Raw genomic sequence first — 26826 nt, 5'->3', positions numbered from 1 at the left:
CTGTGAAATTGCTTAAGTATTTTTTTTTTTAAATCTAGCCCCGTGCCCCCCGCGGCCTGCAGGCAGCCCCCCCGTACCCGGAGGCGGCGAGGGGGGCCCGGGGGAGCTGGTGCTGCCGCAACCAGCGCCCGGCGGAGCCAGCTGTGCCGGCAGGCAGCTAATGACCGCCGGGCTCAGAAGGACACCGTGGCAGCTGGCGGCTCCCTCCCCCACTTCCCTCTTTTTTCTTTTTTTTTCTAATTCCTTTTATTTATTTTCCCCCCCGCCCTTTCTCCCTGCCTTTTCATTTTTCCCGGTGCTGGTAGGTGGGCAGCTCCCGGCCTCCGTGTCGTGTCCCCCGCCCCCACCTTGTCCCGGGACCGGGCGTGCTCCACCCGGACCGGCGCTTCGAGCCTTGTGCCCGCGGGTACGGCGGCGTGTGCCCCCAACTCGTGTGTGCTCCCCCCTCCCCCGGGGGGGCCGTGGGCGGCCATGAGCGCCCCCCGCACGCGCGCACCCCCTCGGAAATGACTTTTTGTGTTTCAGCTGCGGCAGCTCCCGTGAGGATGCCGGAGGAACGGCTGCCCGGCCAAGCACCGACCGCAGGGATGCGTCCGGAGGAGGATTAAGCGACCCCCCCTCCCCGCCCCGTCCCTCTCCCCCCGGCCCCCAGCCCCCTCGTCCCGTCCCTTCCCGCCGCCCCCCCGCCCCGGCCACCATGAACACCAACGTGTGCGTGGAGAGTGGCCCCAACCCCGAGGCGCCGGGGCTGCCCAAGGACAGCCACCTGCCCGAGGGGGCCCTCAACAGCCTTGTGGATTATAACTCGGAGATGGAGAGGTACCGCTCCTTCGCCACCTTCTACAAGACCAACGGCGGTGCCTTCCCCCAGGCGGCCAAGATCGCCCGCATCACCACCCCCATCTTCCCCAGCGCGGCGGCCGCCGCCGCCGCCCGCATCGGCATGTCCCCCTGGAACTGCGACACCGCCACGGCCGCCGCCGCCACCGCCATGCTCTGGGGCAGCGGCGGCGGCGGCGGCGCGGCGGGCGGCGCGAGGAAACCCTCCTCCTCCTCCTCCTCCGCGGCCGCCGCCGCCGCCGCCTCCGCGGCCGCCGCCGCCGCCTCCTCGCTGCACGCCGGCAGGGGCGGCATGCACCACCGGAGTGACTCGCAGCGGCTGGGCAAGCCCAGCTGCCCGCCGGCCGAGCAGCCCGCCCTGCCCATGGCCAACGGCAACTTCCTCTCCACCCTCGCCCCCGAGCACTGCCGGCCGCTGGCCGGGGAGTGCATGAACAAGCTCAAGTGCGGCGCCGCCGAAGCCGAGATCATGAATCTCCCCGACCGCGTCGGCACCTTCTCGGCCATCCCGGCACTGGGCGGCCTCTCCCTGCCCCCCGGGGTCATCGTCATGACGGCCCTGCACTCCCCCGCCGCGGCCTCGGCCGCCGTCACAGACAGCGCCTTCCAGATCGCCAACCTGGCGGACTGCCCGCAGAGCCACGCCTCGGCCTCGCCCGCCTCCGCCCTGGGCGCCGCCGCCGGCGCGGGGGGCGGCGGAGGCGGCGGCGGCGGCGGCGGAGGGGGGGCCGGCGGCACCGGCGGCGGGGCCGGAGCCGGGGCGGGCAACCCCGCCAAGAAGAAGCGGAAACGCTGCGGGGTGTGCGTACCCTGCAAGCGGCTCATCAACTGTGGAGTCTGCAGCAGTTGCAGGAACCGCAAAACGGGACACCAGATCTGCAAATTTAGGAAATGTGAAGAGCTTAAGAAAAAACCGGGCACTTCGTTAGAGGTCAGAGGAGATGATTTCTTTTTCCCCAGCCTCCCGCCGTCCCTCCTCAACCCCCTGCCCCCGCCCCTCCAGTGCTTCTTGTCTAGCTTCAAGATGCAGCATCCCTTCTCCGAGGCCTCCTTCAGGCTCTGAGGGAGCCCCGCCGCGGGCGCGGCTCCCCGCGGCGCGGCTCCGCCGCCCGCCCCTCTCCGCCCCGCAGGGAAGAGAAACGCCGCCTTCCCGCGGCGCCCCGCCGAGCCGGACCCCGGCCGCTGGCTCCCGGCCGCGGGCCGAGGAGAGACGGCCGGGGGACGCCGGCCCCCGCCCCGCCAGCTCGTGGCCGTTACGGAACGATGCTAACCTGGTTTACCTGCCGTGCTGTTTCCATAAGACTGCTGGCTCTCTGGTTCCTTTTTCTTCTTCTTTTCTTTTTATTTCTCTTCCCGCCCGCCCCCCCCCCCTTTTTTTTTTTTTTTAAATTATTGGCAATCATGACGATTCGGGGCGGTTTGTAGAAACGGGGAGATGGGAAAGTTTTAGCTGAACACCACGCTCTTGCTGTCAGAAGTTCAGGGAAAGCAATGGCAAGTTCATCTCCAGGTTGGCTGGTAGCAGCTTGTCCCAGACAGACCACGGGCCGTGGAGCCCGGTAGTAGGTGAAACGCACCCAAGTGATCTCTTTGGTAATGTCTTTAATGCTTGCGATGTATTAAACACAATGGAATAATAGCACAGGTATGACTGAACTGATTTCTGACTGAATTGTATGTATGGTTATTTTTACAACGTTTCCTCGGAACTGACAATGTATTGTGTTCCCCAAAGCTGTAACAACAGGTTTTCAGATTTGCTAGATGTATGAGAGACAGGCAGATCCCGTGTCCCAGACATTTCGGTTACTGTATTGGGTACGACAGACAATGGGAACCAAAACACACAATCGTGAGGAAAATGGCAATTGGATGGTATCGTTAGGGGAAGGAAACAAGTGAGAGGAAAGACTAGTAATCACACTTAATTCCTTGTCATTATTAAAATTATAGTGTTTCTGGTTCGACACGCATCTCAGATGTGTCTGAAGGTGTCGAGGATGATGGATTTAGTACAGAGGAGTAGTGTCTGGTGGGTGACACCAAGATTTGTAGTCACAGAAATCAGCAGCTAAGTGAGAAATTGCAACTTCCCTCTGTGTGTGTGTGTGCCTCTGTGTGTTTGCATAGCGGTTTATTCCCTTGCTCATTGCTTACAGGAGCTCTCTCCAAGAAGAGATGGGATGAGGGATTCCAGCGAAAAAGCAACACTTAGAGCCAATTAATTTGTTCTGTGTTAAATAAATTGAGATAATAGTGTTGTTATTGACATTGCCATGGGACAAAAGCAACATTTGGGGGTTAACTGACATTTGGCTGATAGCATTAACTCTTTCCTAACCTCATCAAAACAACTAATTAATTCCTTCTTGAAAGAGTGAACTGCCCTTGCTGAAAGTTTAATTCTTAGCTGTGCATCCTTTTAGCTCTTTTTTTTTGTGAATGGTGACCCAGCATTGCTAGCACAAAAACCAGGATGGACTTCCCAGGGGATAGAAACTAGACTGGGTTTTCAGCTCTTGTTTTTCTCGATAATATGCCTTTGTTGGTTTTGTAGCAAGTTTACAACAAGGATAGTTAACGCCCTGGTCTGTTAATACTGAGTACAGCTTAAAAGAGACTCCCTGAACCAGAGGCGTGGAGAATTCCCCCCACACAACTCAGCACTGAGAGTGCCTTTGTGTGCCAGGTTCCCTCATTAGGCTTGCAAACCAGGCTGCTGCTGGGATTTAATGTTTGTGATAAATGATAGGTTCTGATGGTTTATTGATTTGTGCAGAAAGTGAGCTATCTCTGGAAGAAGCAAATTTGTACATTATCAGATCTTCCTATGGGTTTGCGTGCATCTCTGAGCACTTTTCCAGAACCTCCTTTCTCCTGACAAAAGTGTTCGGTAGTGTTAAAAACTTTTCAGGAGTGCTATGAAAATGCCTCCCGTTAAAATTGTTTAACCACTGTGACTAGTAAAACCCATGGTTTAATTAGCCACTCGTGTGCTATCATAACCAGCTGCCTTCACTTCTTTTCTTCATTCTCTCTTTCCTCCACTTGCTCTCTCCTGTTTGTGCTCTGTCAGATACCTAAACACAAAATCTCCTCTGCTGCTGTATTGACTCGAAGGAAACAGGTTTCTCTTTCCAGCTGTGGAGATGTCAGTAAGGCATCAGTTTTCTGCAGGTCATGGCCCATCACAAAGTTTTGTCACAGGATGTGGCTAATTTCCTTACAGAAATGTGGTTTGTCAGTGGGAGAGGAAGAATAACTTACTTATATGGTTACTTTCCTTATGTCTTCTTTCTTCTTTATAAAAAATTTAAATTAACCAATAAAGTGACAGAAGGACTGCCTACAGAACAGGTGCAAGAGCAGTGCTCTGGCTGTATGGCCACCAGCTGGAAGGGTGTCAGAGGGTGACAGGGCCTCCCCGAGGGCCCTGCAGCAGCGGTGTTGGGGGTGAGCAAGGGCAGCCTCCCTGCAGAGTGAGTGGCTGGAGCAACTCATTTGGCTTGTGCTCCCGGGGAATCCACTGCTCTGTGTGGATGATCCCCTGGCACCTCGATAGACACGGTCCCATGGATGTACATCAAGGATTGAGGGGCTCACATTCCACTACACACTTAGATGACTTGTGTATTGTACTTGATGGTGGCTGCAAAGTGGAGGGGTGATTTATGGCAGGGGGTGGAACCATGTTTAAAAACAAACGAAAAATTAGAAAAACACCAATAAGCTGTAAACTGTCTGATCCCACAGAAGCCATTTTTCTCTTTTTCCTTTAAATCTCTTCTACTGGTGTAACAAAGGCATAGGATATAACTCTCAAAGACAGTATATGGAGTTGAAGACAGATTCACATGAATGGTTTCCAGTTCCTGACCCTTGCATTTTTCATGAAATGCTTCTCACCCAGCATTTTTTTTTTAACACTTGAATTATTTTTTCCTACTTTTCTTGTACTGTTTTCACATTAAAAGTGTCCCAATGCTCTAGTATTTTTCATAGAATGTTATTATTACTAGGAAATTTTATGTACAGCAATAATAAATCTATAAAAATCAGATTGACGTCACATTGCGTGCTGCCTACTTGTGTATGTACATTCTGCGTTCATTCAGATTTACAATCAGTTTAAAGAGACATAATCTTTATCTACCCATAGAGACTACTTATTTTCCTCTGATTGGTGTACGTCTGTACCTTCTGCTGCAGACTATGAAGACTAGGTGCCTGATGGTAGTTGACATCCTTCTCTCTTTTAAGTGAACCCCATTTGGGGTATGAATCTCAGTTGCCCTTGTGCTCATTTTCATTAGCATGACAGCAAGTTCAGGGAAAGAGGCTGACTTGCATTGGCAGGAGCTGAAGGGTCCTGCCAAATGTGAAATATCAGCTGTTTAGGCATGCTGTCATTGTAGCGGGCACCACTTGCTCCCTTTGTAACAGCCCAGCTAATTGATATGTGCGCTATTAAAGTGAGCATTTGCATGCCAACCTGATTGAGTCAATACCAGCTTCCAAATCTGAGGCACTTTGCTGAGCTGTGCTTCAAGCCAGTGGGATTTTGAGATGGCCTTCTCCAGGGATAGGTTGTGATGATTGATTTCAGCAGGAACGGCGTCTGATCCTGAAAGTCTTAACGCCATATGGCATTGCCATGGGGGAGAGAGGCTGCGCTGGCAACCTCCGAACTTGCACTTTGTGTTGCAGTAGCGCGTGTGAGCGCTGTTAAGGGAAGACTGCTGAGCTCTGTGGATAGGGGTCAATTAGTAGGGGCCTCAGAGGAAGCGATTTCCCTGCCGTCTATCTGGCTTTAAATTACATGCACAAGTTAAGTGACGGCATGATGGAATTGAGCAGTGGTGAGGGGGAACTGTAAAGTCTGATAAGAAGCAGGCGGCTAACACGATCCAACGGGCTTACTGGAAGGTGGAAATAAAGACCACCTTGTAGCTCGTGTTGCCGTTCATCACTAAACATCAGCAGTGCTGCTGTATGACAGGCTGTCTCTCCTGCCTGCCACCTCCTCGTAGCCGTCCATCTGGCCAAGGCTCCCTGTGTGCATGTGTTAAACACTTTGCAAAAGGGCAAAAAAGCAGTCCTTGTTCCCGGGCGTTTACAGCTGGAGCAAGAACTGCCATCTGCCCTGAGCGCAATTTACATTGGCATTGGCTGCAAAGCCCTGATCAGCCCTGAGTGCTGTTTTTTCCTCTCTTTCCTCCTCGTTTGTGCCTCTGGTGCTCTGCCAGGGTTCTCTGCTCTTCTGTTTCCAGGCCTGAGTCTGCAGGGAGTGTGCCTGGTGCTGGAACTGGCTTCTGGAACCATAACAGAGCCCTCTCTGAGTGACTGTGGTGCTCTTGCTTGGGGCTTCGAACAGGGTGCATGATCCTCCTGTGTCAGTGTGAGCAGGGAGGGGAGGAAGTGAGAGGCAGGGCAAGATCTGACCTTTATTGAACATTTTGCCATAAGATTTTGTTGCTTTCATTCAGATAACTGCATCTGTCTGGGATGAATACACGTTCAATAATGAGTTTTCCTTTTGACCTCTGGAGGTTCTTGGGGACAACACCAGTCTTCCTACTGCCTCCTCCAGCAGAGACCAGAGCAGCTATGTCTTTGCTCACCAGTGCCTGCAGTCTGCTGCTCAGAAATCTCCTTGAGGGAGATCTCCTTTGGTGTTAGGTTCATGTCTTGCAAGACAGGAACATGCTGTATTTGGTGGGAGTTGGGGTGGAGGAATATGTTTAGAGCCCAGAGGAGACAAACTTTCGGTCTCCTTGTAGTTCTGGCAGATCACTGAGTGCAAATGATTTCCTCTGAAATGTGGTTGGATGGTGCCTGGTTTACCGTTTCATATGTTGTTGTTTCCTTTTCCTCATGTGATACTTGCAAAGCAGAGAAAGTGCCCAAACCCCATGATATTACTGTTCAGTTTAGAGAATAAATGGCTGCTTAATACGCTGTACATACTATTGTTAAGGAGGGGCAAAAATGAAGTTACTCCTGCCTAAGGAAATCTCTTAGTGGTGGGATTTGGTATTGAACTGAACAGAATTTCAAGAAATTCTGCAAAATTATAGACCAGTCAAGGACTTAACAGCCTCTTTCATACAAACATACTTATATACAAACACTGCTTTTTACTTGCATTGAAAACCACTTGCTTTAAATCATTGAGCTATGGTTGTTTGCGAGTGAAATTGTCCATATGGTGTGAGAGGTTAACTGGTTGTGGTGGTTCTGAATTTTGATTGCACTGAGTAGTTCTTTGCATGGTTTTCTCAATACTAGTATAGGTTATGCACTTGGGGCAGCAAGATTCTGTGCCAGACTCTGGATTTCAATGTTGTGACTGTTCAGTCTATTTTTTTAAGCTGACATAATGAAATCTGTATGTATTGTTTAGGCTGGGCAAGCTGCATGTGTCATGAGAAAGATAATGAATGAGGGTGGTTTGTGGGTTTTTTTGAGCAGTAATTAGCATAATAAGTGTCTTTTTCCTTTTGTTTTTTTTTTCTCCCAAATCATTTAGGTCACTTTGAACTAGATATTTCAGTTAGAGGTGCATAAAACCATCATGACTTGGAGTACTATGCAGCTACAGGATGTTTGGAAAATCTTTTCCAATTCTGTGTTTATAAAAATTGTTATAGACTATACACGTCATGCTTGATTCATATGGGGAGACTTTGTCTAAGTTGGTAGATATGTGAATGTCATGCTACATACCACTGATTAGGGATGGGTAACAATAAGGAACAGTCTCAATTTTTGTCTGCTTGTTCATGTGTGTTCGTATTATCAGATCTTGGGGTCACTTTCCATGAAATTCTGTTTGCTAAATGCGCACCTAATGCCTTTACTGATGGCAGGAAAGGCATTGCTCACTAGGAGAATGTATTAGGATGTCAGCAAGCAATCCTTGGTACTGGAGAAAGAAAAGGAACAGAAAGGTTTTTTTTCTTTTTTTTGTCAGAAAGCAACATCCTGGTATTGCTTTTTGGATTTTCAAAGAAAAGCATCACAAAGAGTTAAAAAAAAAAGGTTGATATTAATTTCTGAATGCTGTCATGTCATGCATTTATGCGTGGCAATGACTAAGAATGGGTCTTTTCCAAATACCTTAAAAGTTTGTATTTTTAAAAGAAAAACTAGTAGTCTTCCAACTCTTAACATGCATATATTGTAAAGATTAAGCTTGGTGAAATAGTTCTAAGCAGGCAAACCTAGGATATACACCATAAACACTCATCAAATAGAGCATAATCCTTTTGATCACTGGTTGCAATGGGAAATGGCTGCTGCTTGCATAGGGAAAGGCTTTAAGATAAGCTTTTTGGATGTACCCAAGCGAGTTGGGAGCAGTAAGTAACTTGTGTCACTTGTAACCTTGGTGGCTAATAATTCCTTAGTGCTTGAAAACTGTCAGCAGTCACCATGTCTCCTGAGGAGACCCACCACCCAGGGAAAGCGTTTCTCTGCTTCTGTAGTGTCTTGTAGTTTTTTTGATACCTCATCTACTTGGATGATTGTACTGAACCACAGTGTCTTGAAGCATGTGGCTTCCTTTGACATTTTTCTTGCTATTTGAGAGCCCTGACTGCATGTCTGCCTTCTCTCTTCTTTTGGGTACTTTTATTGTTTTCCACAGTTGTATCTTGTTCAGTCACATGCAAACAGCTGTCCTGAAATTGAATTACTCTGCGGTGTAATCTAAAGTCATCCCCCATTTCAGCATCCTGTGCTTTCTGTTGTGTGTTATGTTGCACCGTACTTCAGATGCAGCAGCCATTTAATAATGTTGAAGCCTTAGCTCTGCAGGGGCTAAAAAGTTCCCAGCAGGCTTGTTAACTTCTACTCTCAGACATTATGGGAAATATTTTCTCCTCCCTGGAACTCTTCGGCATCCTCTTAATTAACAGTATAAAAATCCATAGCCAGGTATGTGTGAAGCCTGTTTAAATTTTTTTTCCCCGTTTTCCCAGTTTCTCTGTTCCTTCTCTTTAACCAGACAGTGGTGCCAAGTGAGATATGAGAAGGTAAAAGGAATAAAGGCAGCCTGGGTTGTGCTGGATACTGTGTTCTTGTCAGGCAGTGTACTCATCAAGTACCTTTCCTGTACTCACCATAGGATCTTATTTTTTGTCTACTCTACTCGGTATTTTTCTTTATCTCAATCTCTGAAGTGTTGGGCATTTAAAAACTTTGCACCTCTTCTTTCTCAGGACACTATTCTTTTCTGATTCAGACTGCTGTGGTCATGGTGTCTGTTGTACTTCTGTGTAGGATTCACACTAGCTGGTATCAGACTTCATTTGGCTAGAAGTTATCTTTCTGTATATTTGACTAAGTAGCTGTCTATGACAGAGATGAGAGAAATTATTCACTGGAGAAGCACTATTAAAATTTGAGGTGGAGAGAAGAACTTAATAAATACTGGAAACTGGGGTAAATCCAAGGGAGTTCAAGATGGATATCACTTAAGATGAGGGCAGAGGAGGAGAAAAGAAGAGCTGCAGAGTGCTCAAACAGAGGAGGATTCCGGAGTGGCTGAGGGTTGGTTATAATGTGTGAAGCCTCAGTGAGGGGGTGCCTGCTCCTCCACAAGGGTGACTCAGTTGCCATGACACAGACAGCACTGAAAGGTGCAGTGGTAGGGCTGAAGATGCAGTGACATCTCCCTTGCTGAGAAGAGCACAAGATGTGTTTGCTGCTATGAGTAATAAATTAGTATTCAGGTGAGGCAATTGGAGAGCTCACCAGTAACCATCTTCCCAAAACTTCTGCAGGGGAAGGCCAAGATTTCACAGAGTTGAAGGGAACCAGGATGAGGGTAATCAGGACTTTCCCCATGCCCTTGTTGATATCATAAACCAGTTTCTTTAATGATTTTTTAAAAATAGACTGGAGTTTGTGGAGACAATTTGGATAGCAGGGTGAGCATTTGGTATGGATGGAGTCTTTTCAGCCAAACAAGTTGTTCAAGAGGTAAGATAATGATAAAGCCATACATACAGAAAAGCCAGCACATGTGAAAGAAAGAGGGGAAGCTTGCAAAGGAGAGGCTGAAAATTATTTCTTGCACAAAGACTTCTTGGTCTTAAAGGTTTCTTTGGTGGTGTGTATTGTGTTTCCTAGGAAAACTGGAGCATGCTGACAGCGTATCAGTCTGGCACTATGTTAACACAAAGAATTTGCCCCATTGTCATGAAGAAAATACCCCAAAACGACTGCAGTTCAGTAACATCTGTCCTGCGCATCTTAACTGTGGTGGGAGATTGGAGATTGGATGCAGCAGCCTTGGCAGTTACAGACTTGGAAGAGCGCTGAAGAGTTCTCAGAGTTTGTGTAGAAGCTACAAGGAGGGCAGAGCAAGAGGCAATTAAAGGGGCTGGAAATAGAAAAGGGTAGGCAAGGAATAGGCATTCTTAAATATGTGCTCTCCAAAGCGAGTAGTATTAGTAAAAAAAAGGCTTTTAGTTTTAGAGTGAACAAAACAGGAGAAAAATATATTTGGAAGGGTTGTGTGACCCACATGGCAGGGGGTGAGAGAGGACTTGATGGCACCATCTTAGTAATGATGTAAAACCTATTCCCTCTACGTTATCAGTTCATCTGAGCTCTGGGAGGTGGTGAAATGGTTGGCTGGTTGCTTGGAAGCTGATATAGAATAAATTGGAGGTCAAAGTCCAGTGGACGTCACAGTGTCATGAAAATAATTACTGAGATGTGTTTTAATTGTCATCCTTGCAAATTTCAGAAGACACACCCAGGAAAGAATGGGATTCAAAACCATTTACAGTGTATTAACGTTTCCCTCACTAGTCAGGAACTGTGGTGACCTGCTGTACGAGTGTGTTGCTGTTCCTCTTCCTGCATCGAGTCAGACAATACATGGTGCTCACCTTGATGCTCGGCTACAAGAGAGCCAAACTGGCACCTGTAATGAGTCTTAGGCATTGGTTGATTATACTCCCTCAGCTCAGATATCAAGTGTTGCATTTGAGTGATGTATTTCTGTATTTCTCCTTTTTTTTTTTTTTTTCCCAAGCTTTGCAGAAAAAGAAACAAGCAAGCAGAGACCAAGAATTTAATGGATATATTTTTCACTGGCTCTTTTATCAACAGCATATGAAAAATCCCAAAGGACAGAAGCAGTTAGCTAACCAATGAGGCATCATAGCTGATTATAGGTTCCATGCAGGAGAAAAAGATGCTGAAACCCCAGCAGCTCAAGGGGAAAGAGATTTAAATTTAGGTTTGGTACAGAGAAACGTGCCTCTCCTCTGCTTGGAGACCAGTCTGTAAGAGATTACTGTACCCCAGAGCAGCAGTTTGGAGGATGATAGAGATGTCAACCTGTGAGTGCAAAGACTTGTACTACTGGATGATGAACCAGCAGGGATTTCTCATTAATGGAATGAATGTTAACAAGAATAATTCTGTTTTGTGAGCTGGTGTGTGTGGGAAGGATAAATGATAGGGGCTGATGGATGGTCTTCGCAGAGATTTGATTGAGGAGAAGGTGAATATGTGTGTGAGAGAGGGGGAGGTGTAGTAGGCAGGCACACTTCTAGTTGATGTCTGACAGGGAAGTCAACAGAAGTAACCAGACAGGTCCTAGGCAAAAGAAGAAGCTGAGCACTGGTGTGGATATTTCATTTTTAGTGTCTTGTCAGTTGTAGGGTCTTGGATTTTATGTTGCATGGTGGTAACAAACCTGTATCCAAAAATTTCTCTATTCGACTTTTGTCAGTAACAGAGTTTTATGCTTTCCACTAATAAAGCATTTGACTATTGATATTAATTCCCACAGTCAGTATACGAGCACTGCATGACACCTTTTCTGCTTAGCATCATTTTTGGCTCTGAAGTAATTACTCTTAAAGCTTGTATGAGCCCTTCCCAGTTCCTGAAAAAGCAGGAGACAGGCCAGACCTACTGGTTGAGAGGCCAGTCAGGCAGAACCAACAGAAACAATCCCTCATCCTGCCTGAGGCCTTCATATGCTGCTGGAGTGCAAATAACAAATGAAAAAAAAACAAAGTAGTCACATAAACTGAGTAGGCACTCCAGCAGACAGGTACAGGGGTAGCTGAAAAAGTGAAGGAGCTGCATGAACTTCTCGAGGGAGATGTAGAAATGGGGAAAGAAACGTGAATCCCTTTGCCAGTGAGATGCGGGAGACCCCTAACCCGAAAAGCCAACTCTTTGATGTCTTCCCTGCTGCCTTTGCCAGGAAGCCATTAGGAGCCCCCGCCCGAGGCCGGAGCGCGGCCAGCTGGAGCTCAGCGGCGGGTGGCAGATGGCAGGAGGAGTTCCCGGCGCGGCTGGCCCGCCGCTGCCAGCCCCGCATGCGGGATGCCAGGCGCGGGAAACCGGGGCCAAGCCGCGCTCCCCTCGGGAGCGAGCGAGACGGCGGAGGTGGAGACTTGGCTCCGTCCCTCGGCTCGCTAGCCAAAAGGGCTGCACTGGCACAAGGGAGGGAGCGTGCTGGAAGGCGTCCACAGCCAGCTACTCCCAGCCTGGCGGGGGACGGGCAGAGGAGATGTGCTCCTTTCCAGGGCTATGCCTGCATCCGTGTGCCCATACCCTCTGCGCGCCGCTGCTGTGCTTTAGTGACTCGAGCTGATCCTGAGGTGCGGAGGCCGATGGTGGAGCATGTGAGCTGCTCGCCTTAGAGCCGAAGGTGATGCTCAGCGGCACAGAGGGGCTCCAAAGGCTCCGTCGCTAACATTGCCTGGGACTGAGCTGTTTTTTCTTTGACAGCATTAGTCTGGATTCCTTATGATTTCTGATCTGTAGTTGCCATCTGTTTTCCCCAATGGCATTATGCATTTTTTCAGATCGAGACCGCATTCCCCCAAATTTGATCTCATCTATATAGTGAAAAAAAAAAAGTTAATATATAAAATAAACTGTGGTGTGCAGTGGCTGTAAATGAGGCATACCCTTGCTCCTTTTTTTCTCCCGTGGAGAAACACATTACTTCTCTGACTAATCCTATTGATTTGGCTGGGGAGCTGTGGCCTGCTGCTGATGTCAAGTCCAAGTGGCAGGATCCGCCTGTACAGTGGCAGGTCTCTGTGGCCATTGGCACAAATCTTTTATTCTCCAGCTGACTCCACTGAAATCTCCTGAGGTTACCTCTGAGCTATTTGAGAAGAGCTGGGTTTTCAAACCATGATGCTGACTTAGGAGTACATTTTAAAAGTTTCTATCTGCAATGTCCTGTGGCAAAGGTTTACTTTTCATTCAGTGGAACTTGTGGCAGAGAAAATCAAATGAGTTTTCCTAATCTGGTATGTTCTAAATCTGGTTTGTCTCAAATACAGCCTGAGAGATATGCAGTGCAAGTGGAAAAATAACTTCCAGCACGCAGATGTGTATCCTCTCGGAGCAAATAAAGCTGACTTTTAAAATAAATGTTAAATCTCATCCTTGGTATGAACGGAGACAGACCTGTAGCTCAGGTAGAGGAAGAGAGATTTTAAAGTGGGATGTGGAAGAAAGCTCCCCACCAAACTTCTGACCCAGCGTACATGTCTCTTTTTATCTGCTAAGTCCAATAATAAGCTTGTTATTAGAGGACATCTGTTACTGCCTGATAACACGTACAGTGAGCAGGAGCACAGTGTTGGTGGGCAGCCAGGGATTTTGGCAGCTGTGGGGAGTGGAGGCTTTGTGGACTGTTTCACAGCTCGTTCAGAGCTGGGGCAGCACATCCCGCCCTGGGCCTGCGGCTGGGTGGGAGGATGCCAGGAGTTTGAGGTGAGGGCTATTCCTGCGCAGAGCTCCCTGGTGCCAGCTGGTACTCGTGTGTGCCAAAGCCTCATCCACTGATCCTCCTGCAGCCGCAGCTGGCCCCCTCGGTGCCGGGTCAACGTGGTGGGTCTCCTGGCATACCTCCAGGAAGGCAACGGAGCAGCTGGGAGAAAACGTGCCACACACTGGGTTCTGCTTTTTCCTTCTGCATTTCCAGGGGATGCAGTTCACACACTAGTTTCTTGCCCCCAAACCTCCTCGCCTGAAGAAAAACATTCAAGGAGACTGTGTGAGCTGAATCTGAGCATCATGAGGTTTTCCCCAAAGTCATTGCTGTAGGTAATGTATATTTATAAGCGGAACAAAGTGGGCTGCAGATACTTTGAAAAAGGCTGCTTTCCTCTCAGAGTGGCTTAGCATTTAGGCAAGTAAGGAGTGGAGATGCTGTCCAGACTGCATTTGCCAGTGGCAGAGAAGGCTGGTGTAGGACAGATGGCATCTTCTACCTGCCTTCCTGTGTGTCAGGGGATGCTGATGCTCTGTGGTTCAGGAGATGGTTATGCTTCCAGTGCCTAAAAGCCTACAAGAAAACTAGAGAGGGACTTTTTTCAGGGGCATGTATTGGTAGGAAAAGGAGAAATGTCTTTAGACTGAAAGAAGGTAGGTTTAGATTACATATTAGGAAGAAACACCTTTTAGTGACGATGGTGAAGCAGTGGAACAGGCTTTCCTGCTGATGGTCATGTGGGCTCTCTGAGACTGATGAGGTGCTTAGCCTGCATTCACACTATGTAAGGAAAACATACAGGCACTGGTTTATGGCCGGTGGCGATCGGTGTTTGCTTGGCTGGGCTGCTGATTAATTTAAATTGCATTTCATGCAGGGTCAGGACTTTCCAGCTGAATCATTTTGACCACCATAGAGCAGCAGATTTCTCTGATCATATATATGTATATTTCTCAATATATATAGATACATTGAAATATATATAGACACAAACACAAACACACACACACACACACACACACACACATGTATATAACTTACCAGCCCAATCTGTTCCTTTTGCACAAGTATTTTAAGAGGGATTGTTCTCCAGCTTGAGAATTTCATGTTGGGTTATCTGAAGATCTTGGTAAGATCAATTTTCCCTGTGTTGCTAGCACCAGCCCCACTGCTTTGGGAATTCCACCAGTTTTATGTAATTTGCTATGTGAATTTGAGATCCATTAATGCACTATCTATTTCTGTGGCTGTATAGGTCTCTGTAAAGACCACTAGGTAGCCCAGATTTTGTTGGACATACCTCAGTTGCCATATACTCCCCAAAGAGCCTCTGTTGAGCTAGATTGTTTCCAGGGCTCCTTAAGAGCAGTGAGGAGTGCCACATCTGGCTAATAATTTCCTGTAGCCAACATGTGAGTTTACTTCAATGAGAGCAGGATTTTTGCTCATGGATCAAACATCAAAGGATTCTTACATAATGCAACATCTTTTAACACTGATAAAGTATTAGGTCATAATCATGTAGTACTCTGATATTTTGTTATTCTATTTTATTTCTGAATGTGGTTCACCTCAACTCAAATTATTCCCTAACCTTGTAGAAAATAGTAATACAGGTGACTTACAGTAAGTCTTGGTTAGATACTCTGAGTTTTTCCTGCACCCTTAAGCAGCAGCAGCATCCCAGGCATGTGCAGCCAACTTTCCTGCTTCCTTGTCTCTGTATCGCATCTTTCAGGTGGCTTTGAGACTCAGAGAGCCGAGGAAAGAGGATTCTCAGGCAGGTGTGGTAGGCTTGAGCTTGCCAAGGGCTGGACTGGGCTGGGCAGGCGGGCCTTGGATGACCAAATCCCACTCTCTGGCATCTCATGCCTTGCTCTGTCAGTCACCCCAGAGGGCAGTGGGAGGCATCGTTCTTTAATGAGTGCTTTTTGCTGTGAAAATACTGGTGTTGAAACAGACTTTGGTGAGGAATTTACAACTTCTGCCAGCATGCAGTTTTCATGTGTTGTGTATAGCAAGGGTCTGCTTTTACATTTCCCTGTGGGGTGTTTAGGACAGATACATAGGTATCGTTTTTCTGCTTAATTGAGGAGATTTTCTGTTGATTTCTGTTGTCTGTTTTATTTTACCTCCTCCTCCAAAAATGTAGCATGCTTAGTTCCCTACATGAAGCTCATTTTTCTAGGCAATAATTAGATTTTCAGATTTCAAATATTCAAGCTACTTCTTCTACAGTGAAAGCTGGCACATAGGGAGCAGAATAGAAAGTTTGAAAATGTGGAGGATATTTCATCCCGGCTTTGTGTAGGGATAAATCCTCTCCAGTGCCATACTTTAGGCGTTTGGAGAAGCCAGGGCTGCAGGTTTTGGAGCATCCTCCTGAGAGCTAGCCTGCCATTTGTCAGCATTTGCACTGGCACAAGCAGTGAAGGCTTTTACAGCAAAACAGCACTGAGCAACTCTGGTTCTGCTCCTTACCACACCTCCCTAGGCTTCCAGGGAGATCTGTCTTTCCTGTCACTCAGGATGATTCCCCACCGGCAGTACAGAGATCCAGAAATGCGCTGTAATCTTGCTGAGAGTTTGATTCCCCAGCTGGGACTGCTGGATTTACACAGCCAAGAAGTAGACGGTCATTGCACTTAAACTTGTGTGTTGATGTGCTGAACTTCTAAATGGGCTGAAGGGTCTCTCTTTGGAAATAGCCTTGATTCTTGGAGTAGTGAAATCTATGTATTTAATTGCATATATACTGGTTTAGATTTAACTTTATCTAGCTATACAGTTTTAAAAGATTTTTTTAAGGGGTGGATTATTAATTCATTCCCAAATTGATAGTTAACGCAATGGATATTTAATTGTAATCTCTAATTAGAACTTGGTACATGGATGCAAAAATTCCTTATCTTGCAGTTTTTCAAAAACACAGATATTAAACCACAGCCTTGCCCTTCAAAAATACTATTCTGAGTATTTAAAGGTCTGAATGACCTTTTAATCAGACATTACACCTTTACTTCCAGCTGATATGACAACGTCTGACAGTAACTCAACCTGATGTGGCAAGAAAATAAATAAAAGTCGTCTCAGTCACTACATCTTTAAATCTCTCTGTCTAGCTGTGGTTTTGTGTTCAGGCAGATGGACCCACAGCAGAATATTACATTTAGTTTTCAAGTGAACACAATGTATTGAGTTTAATATGTTTGCATGTTTGACTGTTCTTCTGAGGTCAGTTTAGTTGTGCAATTGTTTCCTGCCATTCTGAACTCCAGCCTCTTCTGCAGCCAAGCTCTTTATAAATTATAAATCTGTAAACCTCGCTCTCAGCAGCCATCTTACAGCCCACACAGACCGGTGTGGATGAAATTGCATTAGCTCTCCTTGGAGTACCTGGGTACGAGGGCTGCTGTGCTCTGTCACTACTTGTGCTCATACTCACCTAAGGTAAATCAGCAGAACAGGGACTGGTAAAGATGGATATGAGCAATTTCTTCTTTTGCACCACCAATACAAAGAGAACTCACACTAGTCAGGGTGATTGTATTCAACACACCAGCTCATTGTCCTCGGAAGTTAATTTTCAGATGATTTATTGAAGTGTAACATTTATGGAGGGGGAGTGGATATTGAATTCACAACAGGTCAGAGTTCTGATAATACAGCAGAATTATTTTGATCCCTGGTATTTCCAAGTGCAGAAGCAACAAACATAACAATAACAGCTTCCCTTTCATATGGCTTTTACAAAAAGAGAAGCTGTGTACTGCTTGAGCTTGTTTATCACAAACTGGGCTAATTATTCAACTAAAAATACATGCCATACTAATGAGCAATTCCTTGGAATTCAAAAAGTAATACTCTGACACCAAGTACAATGCACATGGTACACTGCAGGGTCCATGGTTTGTTGGATTTTTATGGAAAAAGTAAAGGTCCTCCCTGAAACAAAAATGAAATAATTCTTTCAAAAAGAGACCTGGTACTTAAATGTGGCACCTGCAACATCCACAAGAACTTCTTTGTTTCAAGTCTTTATTTGCAAATTTCCAGAGTTCTCCTTTTAGGAGAACTTTTTCAGATATAACACTACTGTTTAGTGGGTAGCTCTTAATGAAACAAGTACTTGTGAGCTGGGACAGACTGATAGAGTGTCGTGTTAGGGCTCACTCTCCCCTCCCTGGACAGTGCAGTCATTAATTCTGGAGGGGAGACGTGGGTCGAGATGCATGCGTTCAAGGATGCTTTCATCATCTAGTGACTGAAGGAAATTGAGGACAAGAAGTACCTCACAGAAATGACACAGCCTTTGCAGGCTCAGCCCCTTCAGCCTCTCATGTAGGTTGTACTTTAAAGCTGTGAAGGGAATTTGCTGCTACTCAAATGTGTATGGAAACACCTGGATGCAAGTGGTATCATTTTCAGGGTGCAGCAGGTGGGGGAAGGAGGGGCAAAGTAGCTGTGTTTGCACAGGACTGTTTCTGTGTAAGCCAAGGTCCTGCATGTGTGTGAAAGAAAGGACAGGGGCAGTCTGGGCAGCACCCCTGAGTCAGCAGGGTAATTCCCTCACTGGAATGAAGTAATGGACGTGTTTTCAGTTCTTCCTGCATTGCAACCTAAAGGTGAGGTTTGAAAATGCCAGCCTCTCCTCCTAAGGTGTCTGAAGACACAGCACACTATCCAAATGACAGAGCAGTGCCTCTGCTACTCCCCTGTCATGAGCATGGTCTTGCCAAGGTGTCTGTTTAACCCACAAACCACCAAGCCATAACTGTGTGCCCAGTATGCCAGGTCAAGGCAGAGCCATTGTACAACCATGTGGTTATTCTAAAAGCACTGTCTGATTTCCAGATATTTTTTTCTAGCAATGTTTACATTTTCATGACTACTTTGTTAACAAACTAAAGAGAAGACAGTGTGTTAGGTGTGTTACATACTGAGTACACTGTATTTATTGCGTGTGATCCTGAAATGGTGTGTGTTTGCAGAAGGATGTTTTAATTGTCAAGCAATGGGAGGCATCGTGTTGTTCCTAGATAACTGAAAGTAAGCCTAAAGTGTAAGGGAAAAGAACAACTAGAACTGGAGTATGCCAATGCCACAAAAGAAAGCTTAACTTGTTTTCTTGCTTTTTTTTTAGAGAACACCTGTTCCCAGCGCTGAAGCATTCCGATGGTTCTTTTAAGCAGTAGTGTATCTTATTTTCAAGGCAGTCCGAAGTGAATGGCAAGCTAAAGTCTTGTTTTAAGAAACTGCTTAGTCCACCATTGAAGAATATACTCAGATACTATTTTCATTTATGTATAGGGGTTTCCTCAAAAGCAAAAGACAAAAATCTGTGAGCCTGGGGAATTGGCCAGCTTCTTCACATTTAGTACACCAATTCTTTCTTTGATGTAACTTAGCTATACTAGTGAAGTTGTTGTCTATTTTTAAAGTGACTGTAAAAAAAAAAAGTTTGGGTAAACCCCTGCTATAAAGTAATGTATCTTTGAAAAGTAACATATCTATACTTCATTTTCAAATATATGTGTTTCAGTACTGTAAACTGTACAGATAGCCGCTTGTATTTTGTGTGTTTAGACACAAGGAGACAATCATGTCTGAACATCAATGGAGATAAACGGTTTGTACACAACAGTGTGGTTCTGCGAATTAAATCCGGAGCAATAAATTCTAGCTTTAACTATTATTTTGCTAGTTGTGTAGCAGCAGCAGCAACAACAGCACTGTTTTACCATGCATCTTTCCATAGAGACTTGATGCCAAGTTTTCCAAGATATAAAGATTGTGATGCATCTAGAAATTACCTTCTGTTGTGGTGTTGTGAGAGGGGAAGATGTAACACTTAAAATTAATCTTTCAAGCACTATATTAGAATAGTGGTTTGTGCACTTGCATTGCTTCCAAAGGAGCTTTACAGAGGGGTATCTCACCAAAAATGCTGTCTGGTGTCTGACTCATTTTTCACTGTGCTCTGAGCTGGAGCGCCCAGCATAGGCAGATGTGCAAAACTAGTCGTCTAAATAAAGGTTATTCTAGGATGCAAAACAAAGTATGAGATCTTAGGAAAGATGATGACTCAGCTTAATTACCCTTCACCTACAAGATCTTATGTAACATTTTCAGTCAATGGAGTAAATATTTTATAAAGTGGAATGCCATATTTTTGGTTCAGGTGAAGCTCTTCACAGTTAAGTGAGTTATGACAGTTGGACTGGTTTAGGTCTCACTTGCTCCTGTGCTCATTTGAGAGCCTTGATATTTTTGCAGTATAAAAATGATTTTTTTTAAATGCTTTTAAAAGAAGACCACTTCTCCCCACATGTTTCTTGGTCCACTGTTCTCAGCTTTGCTGAATGACTGGTCCCTTAAGCCCCCACAAAAATGCTTTGCTGTTCTTCTTCCTGTTCTAGCTGTATGGAAGAAATGTCTATTCCATGGAAAGGCAGAACACAGAGGGATATAGCTGACATGCCATAAAAAATGTGGAGGATTCTTTACTTAGGGATGCTTATTATCAGTTGATCATCACTTTCTGTTGCTTAGCTTTGTCATACCACTCATGAGTGAGAAGGCCATGCCACCAAAGTAAGTGAATGCTGTTGTGCCATGTATTTGATATATTTATAATTTTATACAAGATACGTCTACCAGTAGTTTCACAGACAAGGTGCTGAGCATGGAAATAACCAGTTAATGTTGCACAGCACATGCAAATCTCCTACTGTTTCAGCACTTTCTCCAGTTTTTGCTAAGTACTTCAGCCTTTGGCCCTGGTCAGTTGACTTGGTGAAGCATGACAGATGAGTTGGGAATGCTCCAGTGTGGGACCTGTGTAGGTGAGAAAGAGGCCGGCTTTGGTAATTGAGGGCTGGCAGGTGTTGGGAACAGCCCAGAAAGTGAAGACCAAGGGATGGAGGCAGAGAAACCTCCTGAAGTCACGCGTGTGTGTCAGCAAGACTGGGCAGAGCATGGGTTACCCAGGGTAACTGCAGGGCACAGCTGGGCTGGGCTTACACTTGCATCCTCGGCTTAGAGTCAGTGTGCATGTGTCTGTGCCCTTGCATCATATGACATCACATACATGGCTTCAGAGATGGAATGTAACGCTTAAAATGCTTCTTTCATGGTGCCCCTCTTACAGTTTGTGAGATCCTCAGTTGAATACTCATCCAATACCCATTCAATGAGCTTTGTGTCTGTTTGTATGGCAGCTGTGTATGGATTTTTTTTGTGTTGGAGACTTTTTGGTTAGAGGGCCTCTGTTACTGATCACTAGACCCATATGAGCTCTGCAAGGTCTTCTCTACCAAAGTGCTGATTGATTTACAAACTGAAGCCTTATTTGCACATCTGACTGGTAAGCTTGCCTTGCTCTTTGAAAAACTTATTGCTCTTACAGAAGCAGAGGCAAAGTTAAGTTCAGGCTACATTAGGTGTACAAAGATACTCATAGCAATGTACTTACTGTCGAATACCCTAATGTTGCATGTCTTGTTGTGGTTCCTTTTTTTGTTTTGTTCTGTTTTAAAGAACTGATGGATCTGTATATTGTAATTGTGGTGTTTTACATGTCAATTCAAAATTGTTAAAGGCACAAACAAACATACCTGTTAATTATTGAAAATGAACGAGAGGTGATTTTTCTTTGATTTACCCATATGGTTTTCATTTCAGATGTTGTTCCTTTGCACCATCAGGTTTTTAGATTCTGCTGAAACAGTATTTATATGATGTGGTGTGCATAGAGCATTTTAATTAGTGATGTTTGAAGAAGGAAATCCATTTTCTGGCCTGTCTCTCCCCACTGCCCTCCCCATCCCTCCCCATTTATATACATATTTGTCAATCGGATTATTGTCAAGTTCTAATTACCAAATTTGTGCTTCTCACAAGGTCCAATACCATTTTGCAATGTGAAAATTTGTATTCTTTTCCGTTCTTTCATTCTCACAGTGAAAAGTTAAAAAAAAAAAAAGAAAAAGGGTGTGGGCAAAAAAAAAGCAGAACTCTTTCTGTCTTCTAGGTGTGAGCGCTAAGCCTAGTGGATGCATTTTGGCATACCCCAGATAAACTTATGAAAAATGGTAAGCTTGAAAGGGAGGCACTTGTACCCATTCTGTCAATTAATAACAGACCCTCCCTACGAAGGAAAATACTCCCTTTTGTACAGACCCCCTGGTACGTAAGTCCTACAATTAATGTTGAAGAATGTAAAGTCTTTAAATGGGCTATATCTATAATCAAATAATGAAGAAAGAAAGTAGTTAAATGAACACACCATTCAGGGTCGAATGCATTCAGCAAAAAGCAGTAGTGGGTCTTTGATCATGGTTAGATGCATAGTGATATCAAACAGTGGGTTCTCATGTAACAGCTAAATGTTTCAGATTTTGTTTTTATTAAATTTGGCAGTTTCACGCTGAGCTCTACTGTATTCTTAGTGAACAAAAGACAGCTCCTATGTTAGAAAGTACTCCATTTTCACAATTGCAGGGAACTAGGAGGGTATTTTCAGAAACATGGGCCACAGAAATGTACTCCTTTCACAGTGTTCTCCTATTTCTGAACTGTGCAGTTATCTATTAAATTTTCTAATAGATATTTGTGTAAGGTGTATGTATGCTTGTGCAATTATGGAAAAAAACAGTTTTGGAAAACAGTGTATTTATGAAAAAATAATCACTTATGGGGCATGTACAAAACTGTATAAAAACATTCAATTTGCCCAGTAAAGTTGTTTTTGTGATATTTCTGTGTTGTTGAATAAAGGACTTTAGTATTCAAAATATCTCTCTTTTTCCATAAACAGGTCCTGTTTGTGGGATCTTAAACAAAGAAAACCTCTTTTACAAAAGAACCCTCAAAATGAGCGAGAAGGTCCAAATGCTGACCTCAGTCTTGCGTATGGGAATGAATGCTTATGAAGTGATGGTACAATAGAGCTTATTCCTTCTCAATTGGCAATTGATGGAAACCCCATAAGTTGTATAACTGAAGGTAACATCGTACTCTGGATTTTTTAAATAGCAGAAAAAAATACTGCCTTTTTTCCTACTAGGAGTGTTGCTTCAAGATTTTGAGGCTATGAAAGATCAGTGAAGTAGGAGCAAGACAGATTACAGAACAGCCTTAAACCCATTAATGCAGACCTGTGTTGTATAAAAAGAGTGGACTAGTGAGGGTGGTGTGAAAAATTAGCAGTTAGCTTTGTATGGAGAAGCATGCAAAGGTGAGATCTCATCTGTAGCTCTTGCAACAAACAGTAGTCCTGAGGATAGATCATCCCGTTGCTGTTGAAGTAGTTGGAATTACAAATATGGTTTGTGAGAGAATGCCGACATTATCTTCCTTTCTGTTTTACTGCGTCTCAGTTCAATGTTCAGCTCTCTACCTATCTCGAAAACTATACATAGCTAAGGAAATGTTTTTCTCTTGACGTTTTGTTTCCCCATACTGCTTGCTGGCATTAAAGCAACTTCAGATAGGTGGGAAGGTTTGTGACAAGTGCTGGCAGCACATCATCTGATTTTGGTGAAATTTGGAATGTCATTTTTCTGCGCACTTTCCTTTAATCAACAGAAAGTCTGCTCTTAGGTGCCAAAACAGAATTTTGAAAGAGTTTGAAAAATGAGGTAGATCCTTTAGTCTGTGAGATGCCTTCAATGCCAGCTGATTTTCCTGGGGGAGCCTTGGTGTATCCTTTTGTTTTTAAAGAAAGCAACAAAAGAAAAAGGAACAAAAGTGGATTTTCCACTGATCCTGTCTGCTCTCATCGAAATCCGTAAGGATATGTGTTCTTGGGAGACGTAGACCGCTCATTAGACAAGAGTGAATCTTGAGGTCTGTTTGAAGAGGAGGAAAAGGGCTGCCAGGTTGCTCAGGCATACTCCGTGATCTCTCTGGATTAAATATAGAATTCACAGGGAGGAAATACACTCATTTCATGAGATGGTCGATTTGGAAGCAGGAAGAGGTCTCTGAGTTCCTATTCTTTTAATGCTTTCTCTTTCAACATTTTTCCCCCTCAAGTATTGTTTTATACTGATCTGAATGAAAAATGTCCCTCAACTACGAAGAAATACTCACCCCAGACATGAACCTTGCAGTTTAAAACTACCTCTAGTTTTTTATATCTTTTACTTTTTAATTAAAAAAAAAAAAGCCAACAAAACCATGCAACTAAAAATAAAAACCCAGTCAAGAAGCAGGTATTTCTTCAAAGCCAAAACTGACAAACTTACTACCGAGCCTATTAAAGGAAGGAAAATACACTTTTGTGTGGAAACTCAATTCTTCTAGGCTGTGTTGAGCTCAGTTTGGTTTTGCCAATAGCCATGTCGATATTTCCAAGGAATTAGGCTGTGATTATGAACAGCCTAGTGATACAGGGCAGTGTGCCCTCTGGGAGGCTCCCGTCCTCCCCATATTCCCATAGGCTTCCCAGATAGCTCGTGGACTTGGAGGATATTATATAGGTGCTTAGTTATAAGTTTGATCTTACTTCACTGTAAGGATCTACTCAGTTACCAGTGTGCACTGAGCATGGATAGATGGCCTCAAAGTCTATAAAGGAAAGAAATTCTTCTTCTCTGTAATAACTGCAGAACATACAATGATTGAAACCACTGTATCTATCTGAGGAAAGAAAGATGAAGTGCTGCGGGATCTGCTCCCCCTGTAGGTTTCTCTCGGTTTGCTGTTTGGTTTTTAGGGTGGACACGCTTGGCTGGGTCGCTGGGTGCTTCAACAGAGCAGTTTTGCCCAAGGCAGGCAGAATGAAGGAAATGCAGGTAGCAAAATGTTATGCTTACCAGAAAGCGATCTAGATTGCCTAAAGAAGTTGTGATGGTCTGGAACATTTTCACTTCTCTTCTAAGTTCTCAGATGACATTGAACGATTTTCACTTTATTATTAATGTAATAATCAGGAAGAATCTGTCATGCTACCGTCCATTCCTGAAAAACAAGTTTTAGAAGTTAACCTTAATGGGTTAATTTCCCAACCAACTCTGAAGGTGCTTCTTAGTGTAATATGACTTCACTATAACAGAAGATGCTGGGACTGTGGGTTCGTTGGCCTGTATAGGGTCTTGGCTTGCAGAGTCAGGGATCTTTGATAGAAAATAATTCAGAATTCTGGTAGAAGGATCAACAGGTGTCATGATGTGAGCCAGACTCTGGATTAATTATTCAGTGCAGTTCTCCCCATCTTGGTTTATGATATGTATAAGCATCCCACATTTGAAAAGAAAGTACCTTTCTTCCCTTGCTCCTTTAAGTCTGCTCTCTTTACAGAGTTAATAAGACTAACCCTCTGCACTTCTTCGGGAAAGCCCAAAGCATTAGAAGAAATCCATCTCTTTTTGGCTAGACATTTTCCTTTGGGAAGAGACAGAAGAGTTAGTCTAGGTCAGAAACTCTAGGTGCTTACTGGAATCTCCTAGCAGAGGACTTCTTTGCATTGGATTTAGCTTGTGAGCAAAGTCCATACATCAGCTTGGCAATTGGACACAACCCTATAGAACACAAGCAAACAGGACCCAGTGGGGGACACCACTGCCCTCTCCCTGGTATATGTGACACAGGCAAGTTTATGCCAGGTGTCCAACACCCTTCCCATGCAGGGGTCAGGTTTGCTGTTCCCAGGAGAGGTGAACTTCCCCAGATCTGAGAAGCCTGTAGTATGCTGGAGGTTTTTAAGAAGAGAGAAGGTTTTGATATGTCCAGACAGGGACTAGAACATCTCAACCTACTTGTCTTGTGTCAGCTTTTGATGGATAGCTGTGAGTGTTGGTGGCCACCAGGCTGTAGGAGAAGGACCTGAGCTATTGAATATATCTAGTCTCTTACATGCCTACATTTTAATGGTCATACCTAGAGATTGATAGTGAATTTGAGCAGCTGATCTGTTGACCGAGATTAATGCAGAACTATTACAACTGGCTTTCAACATTTTGTTGGAGAATTACTGAGTAAATAACCTGATCTAGCAAAATGTGTCACCCACATTAGGAACTGTGAAGTAATTATTGCTTTCTCATACTCTGCTATTACTTGTTTTGCTTTTTTATCCTGATTGTTTGCATTCCTAGGACTGATTTGCCTTTCTGATGCAATGCCATGTGATCTCCTGATTAATTTTTGTGAGCAATCATAAACTCCAACCTATGGTTGACTCCGTATATTTTTATGCTACGCTCCATAAACATTCATTCATTTATTATGATTACTGTGTGGAAACAGACTTTTACAGGCTAATAAACTTGGATTTGAACTGGATGAAACGTTTCCTGGTGTCACTTCTTTCCTCTTTTTTAAGAAAAAAACCCAAAAACCACACACTGCAAAAAAGAAGAAATAGAGGTGCAAACTTTGACTTAACCAGGTCTCTCTAACTTTCTCCACAAATGCTAGACCCAGTACTAGACCTAAAAATACCAACAGTAAAACCTTATTCTCAAGTTGATTTCATTAACAGTGAGAAACGCTCCTTCTTACAAATAAAACAAACTTCTAGGGCTTAAGGCTGAGAGGGGAAAGAGGGGGAAGGGAAGTTGGGTTTTTTCCTTTAATTGGTTACTCTAGTGTCTTCTCTCCTGTAGACCTGCTTTCTTAAACACACTGACTTGCACAGGGCAGCTTCCAGCTGAGACCAATTAAGCAGAGCATTTGCCTCTAGTGTGGCTCACTGGCTGTGGCCAGGTGATGCTCATCTCAGGCTGCTGTCGGCGCAGGCACAGCTGGAGCACGCGCGGGCAGGCGACCTCGCAGCACTCAGAGGTCCAGGGCCAGCATCTTCTCACGCTCCTGGGGTCTGATGTTCCCTGACCTGCTGTACCTGGCAAATGTCTGGTCCGAGATGACTCTGCAGGTGGTGGAGTATTTTCTTTTTTTAGGTGGTTAGTTCAAACTCAAACAGCTTAGCAATACCAAGCACAGTACACAGAAGGAACGTGAATTCTCATGTCATAGCTGTTTAAGATATCTCAGTAGATGAGCAAGCTGGCAGTAATTGATAACTTTTTACAGTTATCCTCTGTAAGGAGGCCACGGGGATGGAAAGGCACTTTGTGCAGACAGAGGTGGCAAAGCTAAAATAGGTTGGCCTGATGTCTGCACACAACTACATGTAGTCCTCTATGCAACGAAGTCATCATCATTTCTGTATGTTCATCTGAAGTGTGTCACAAACATCATGCATAAAAATT

At 44.7% G+C, this 26826-nt stretch overlaps 1 protein-coding gene and 1 long non-coding RNA gene across 2 annotated transcripts in view; both read left to right on the top strand.

Annotated features, from left to right (window-relative positions):
* Nucleotides 1-25897, top strand: part of LOC122149400 — a 28024-nt gene extending 2127 nt beyond the window's left edge. The window contains exon 3 of the long non-coding RNA XR_006162989.1: nucleotides 18753-25897. This is a non-coding gene — a long non-coding RNA (uncharacterized LOC122149400). The remainder of the gene's footprint in view (nucleotides 1-18752) is intronic.
* CXXC4 (CXXC finger protein 4) lies at nucleotides 531-1939 on the top strand. Its single transcript, XM_033060323.2, has one exon. It carries the CDS (start codon nucleotides 698-700, stop codon nucleotides 1901-1903), a length of 1206 nt encoding a protein of 401 aa, XP_032916214.2. The 5' UTR covers nucleotides 531-697; the 3' UTR covers nucleotides 1904-1939.
* Nucleotides 25898-26826: the final 929 nt, after the last annotated feature.

The sequence above is a fragment of the Catharus ustulatus genome, chromosome 5, assembly GCF_009819885.2.
Source record: "Catharus ustulatus isolate bCatUst1 chromosome 5, bCatUst1.pri.v2, whole genome shotgun sequence".
NCBI classification, from domain to species: Eukaryota; Metazoa; Chordata; class Aves; order Passeriformes; family Turdidae; genus Catharus; species Catharus ustulatus.
This window is presented reverse-complemented; position numbering and strand designations above follow the sequence as displayed.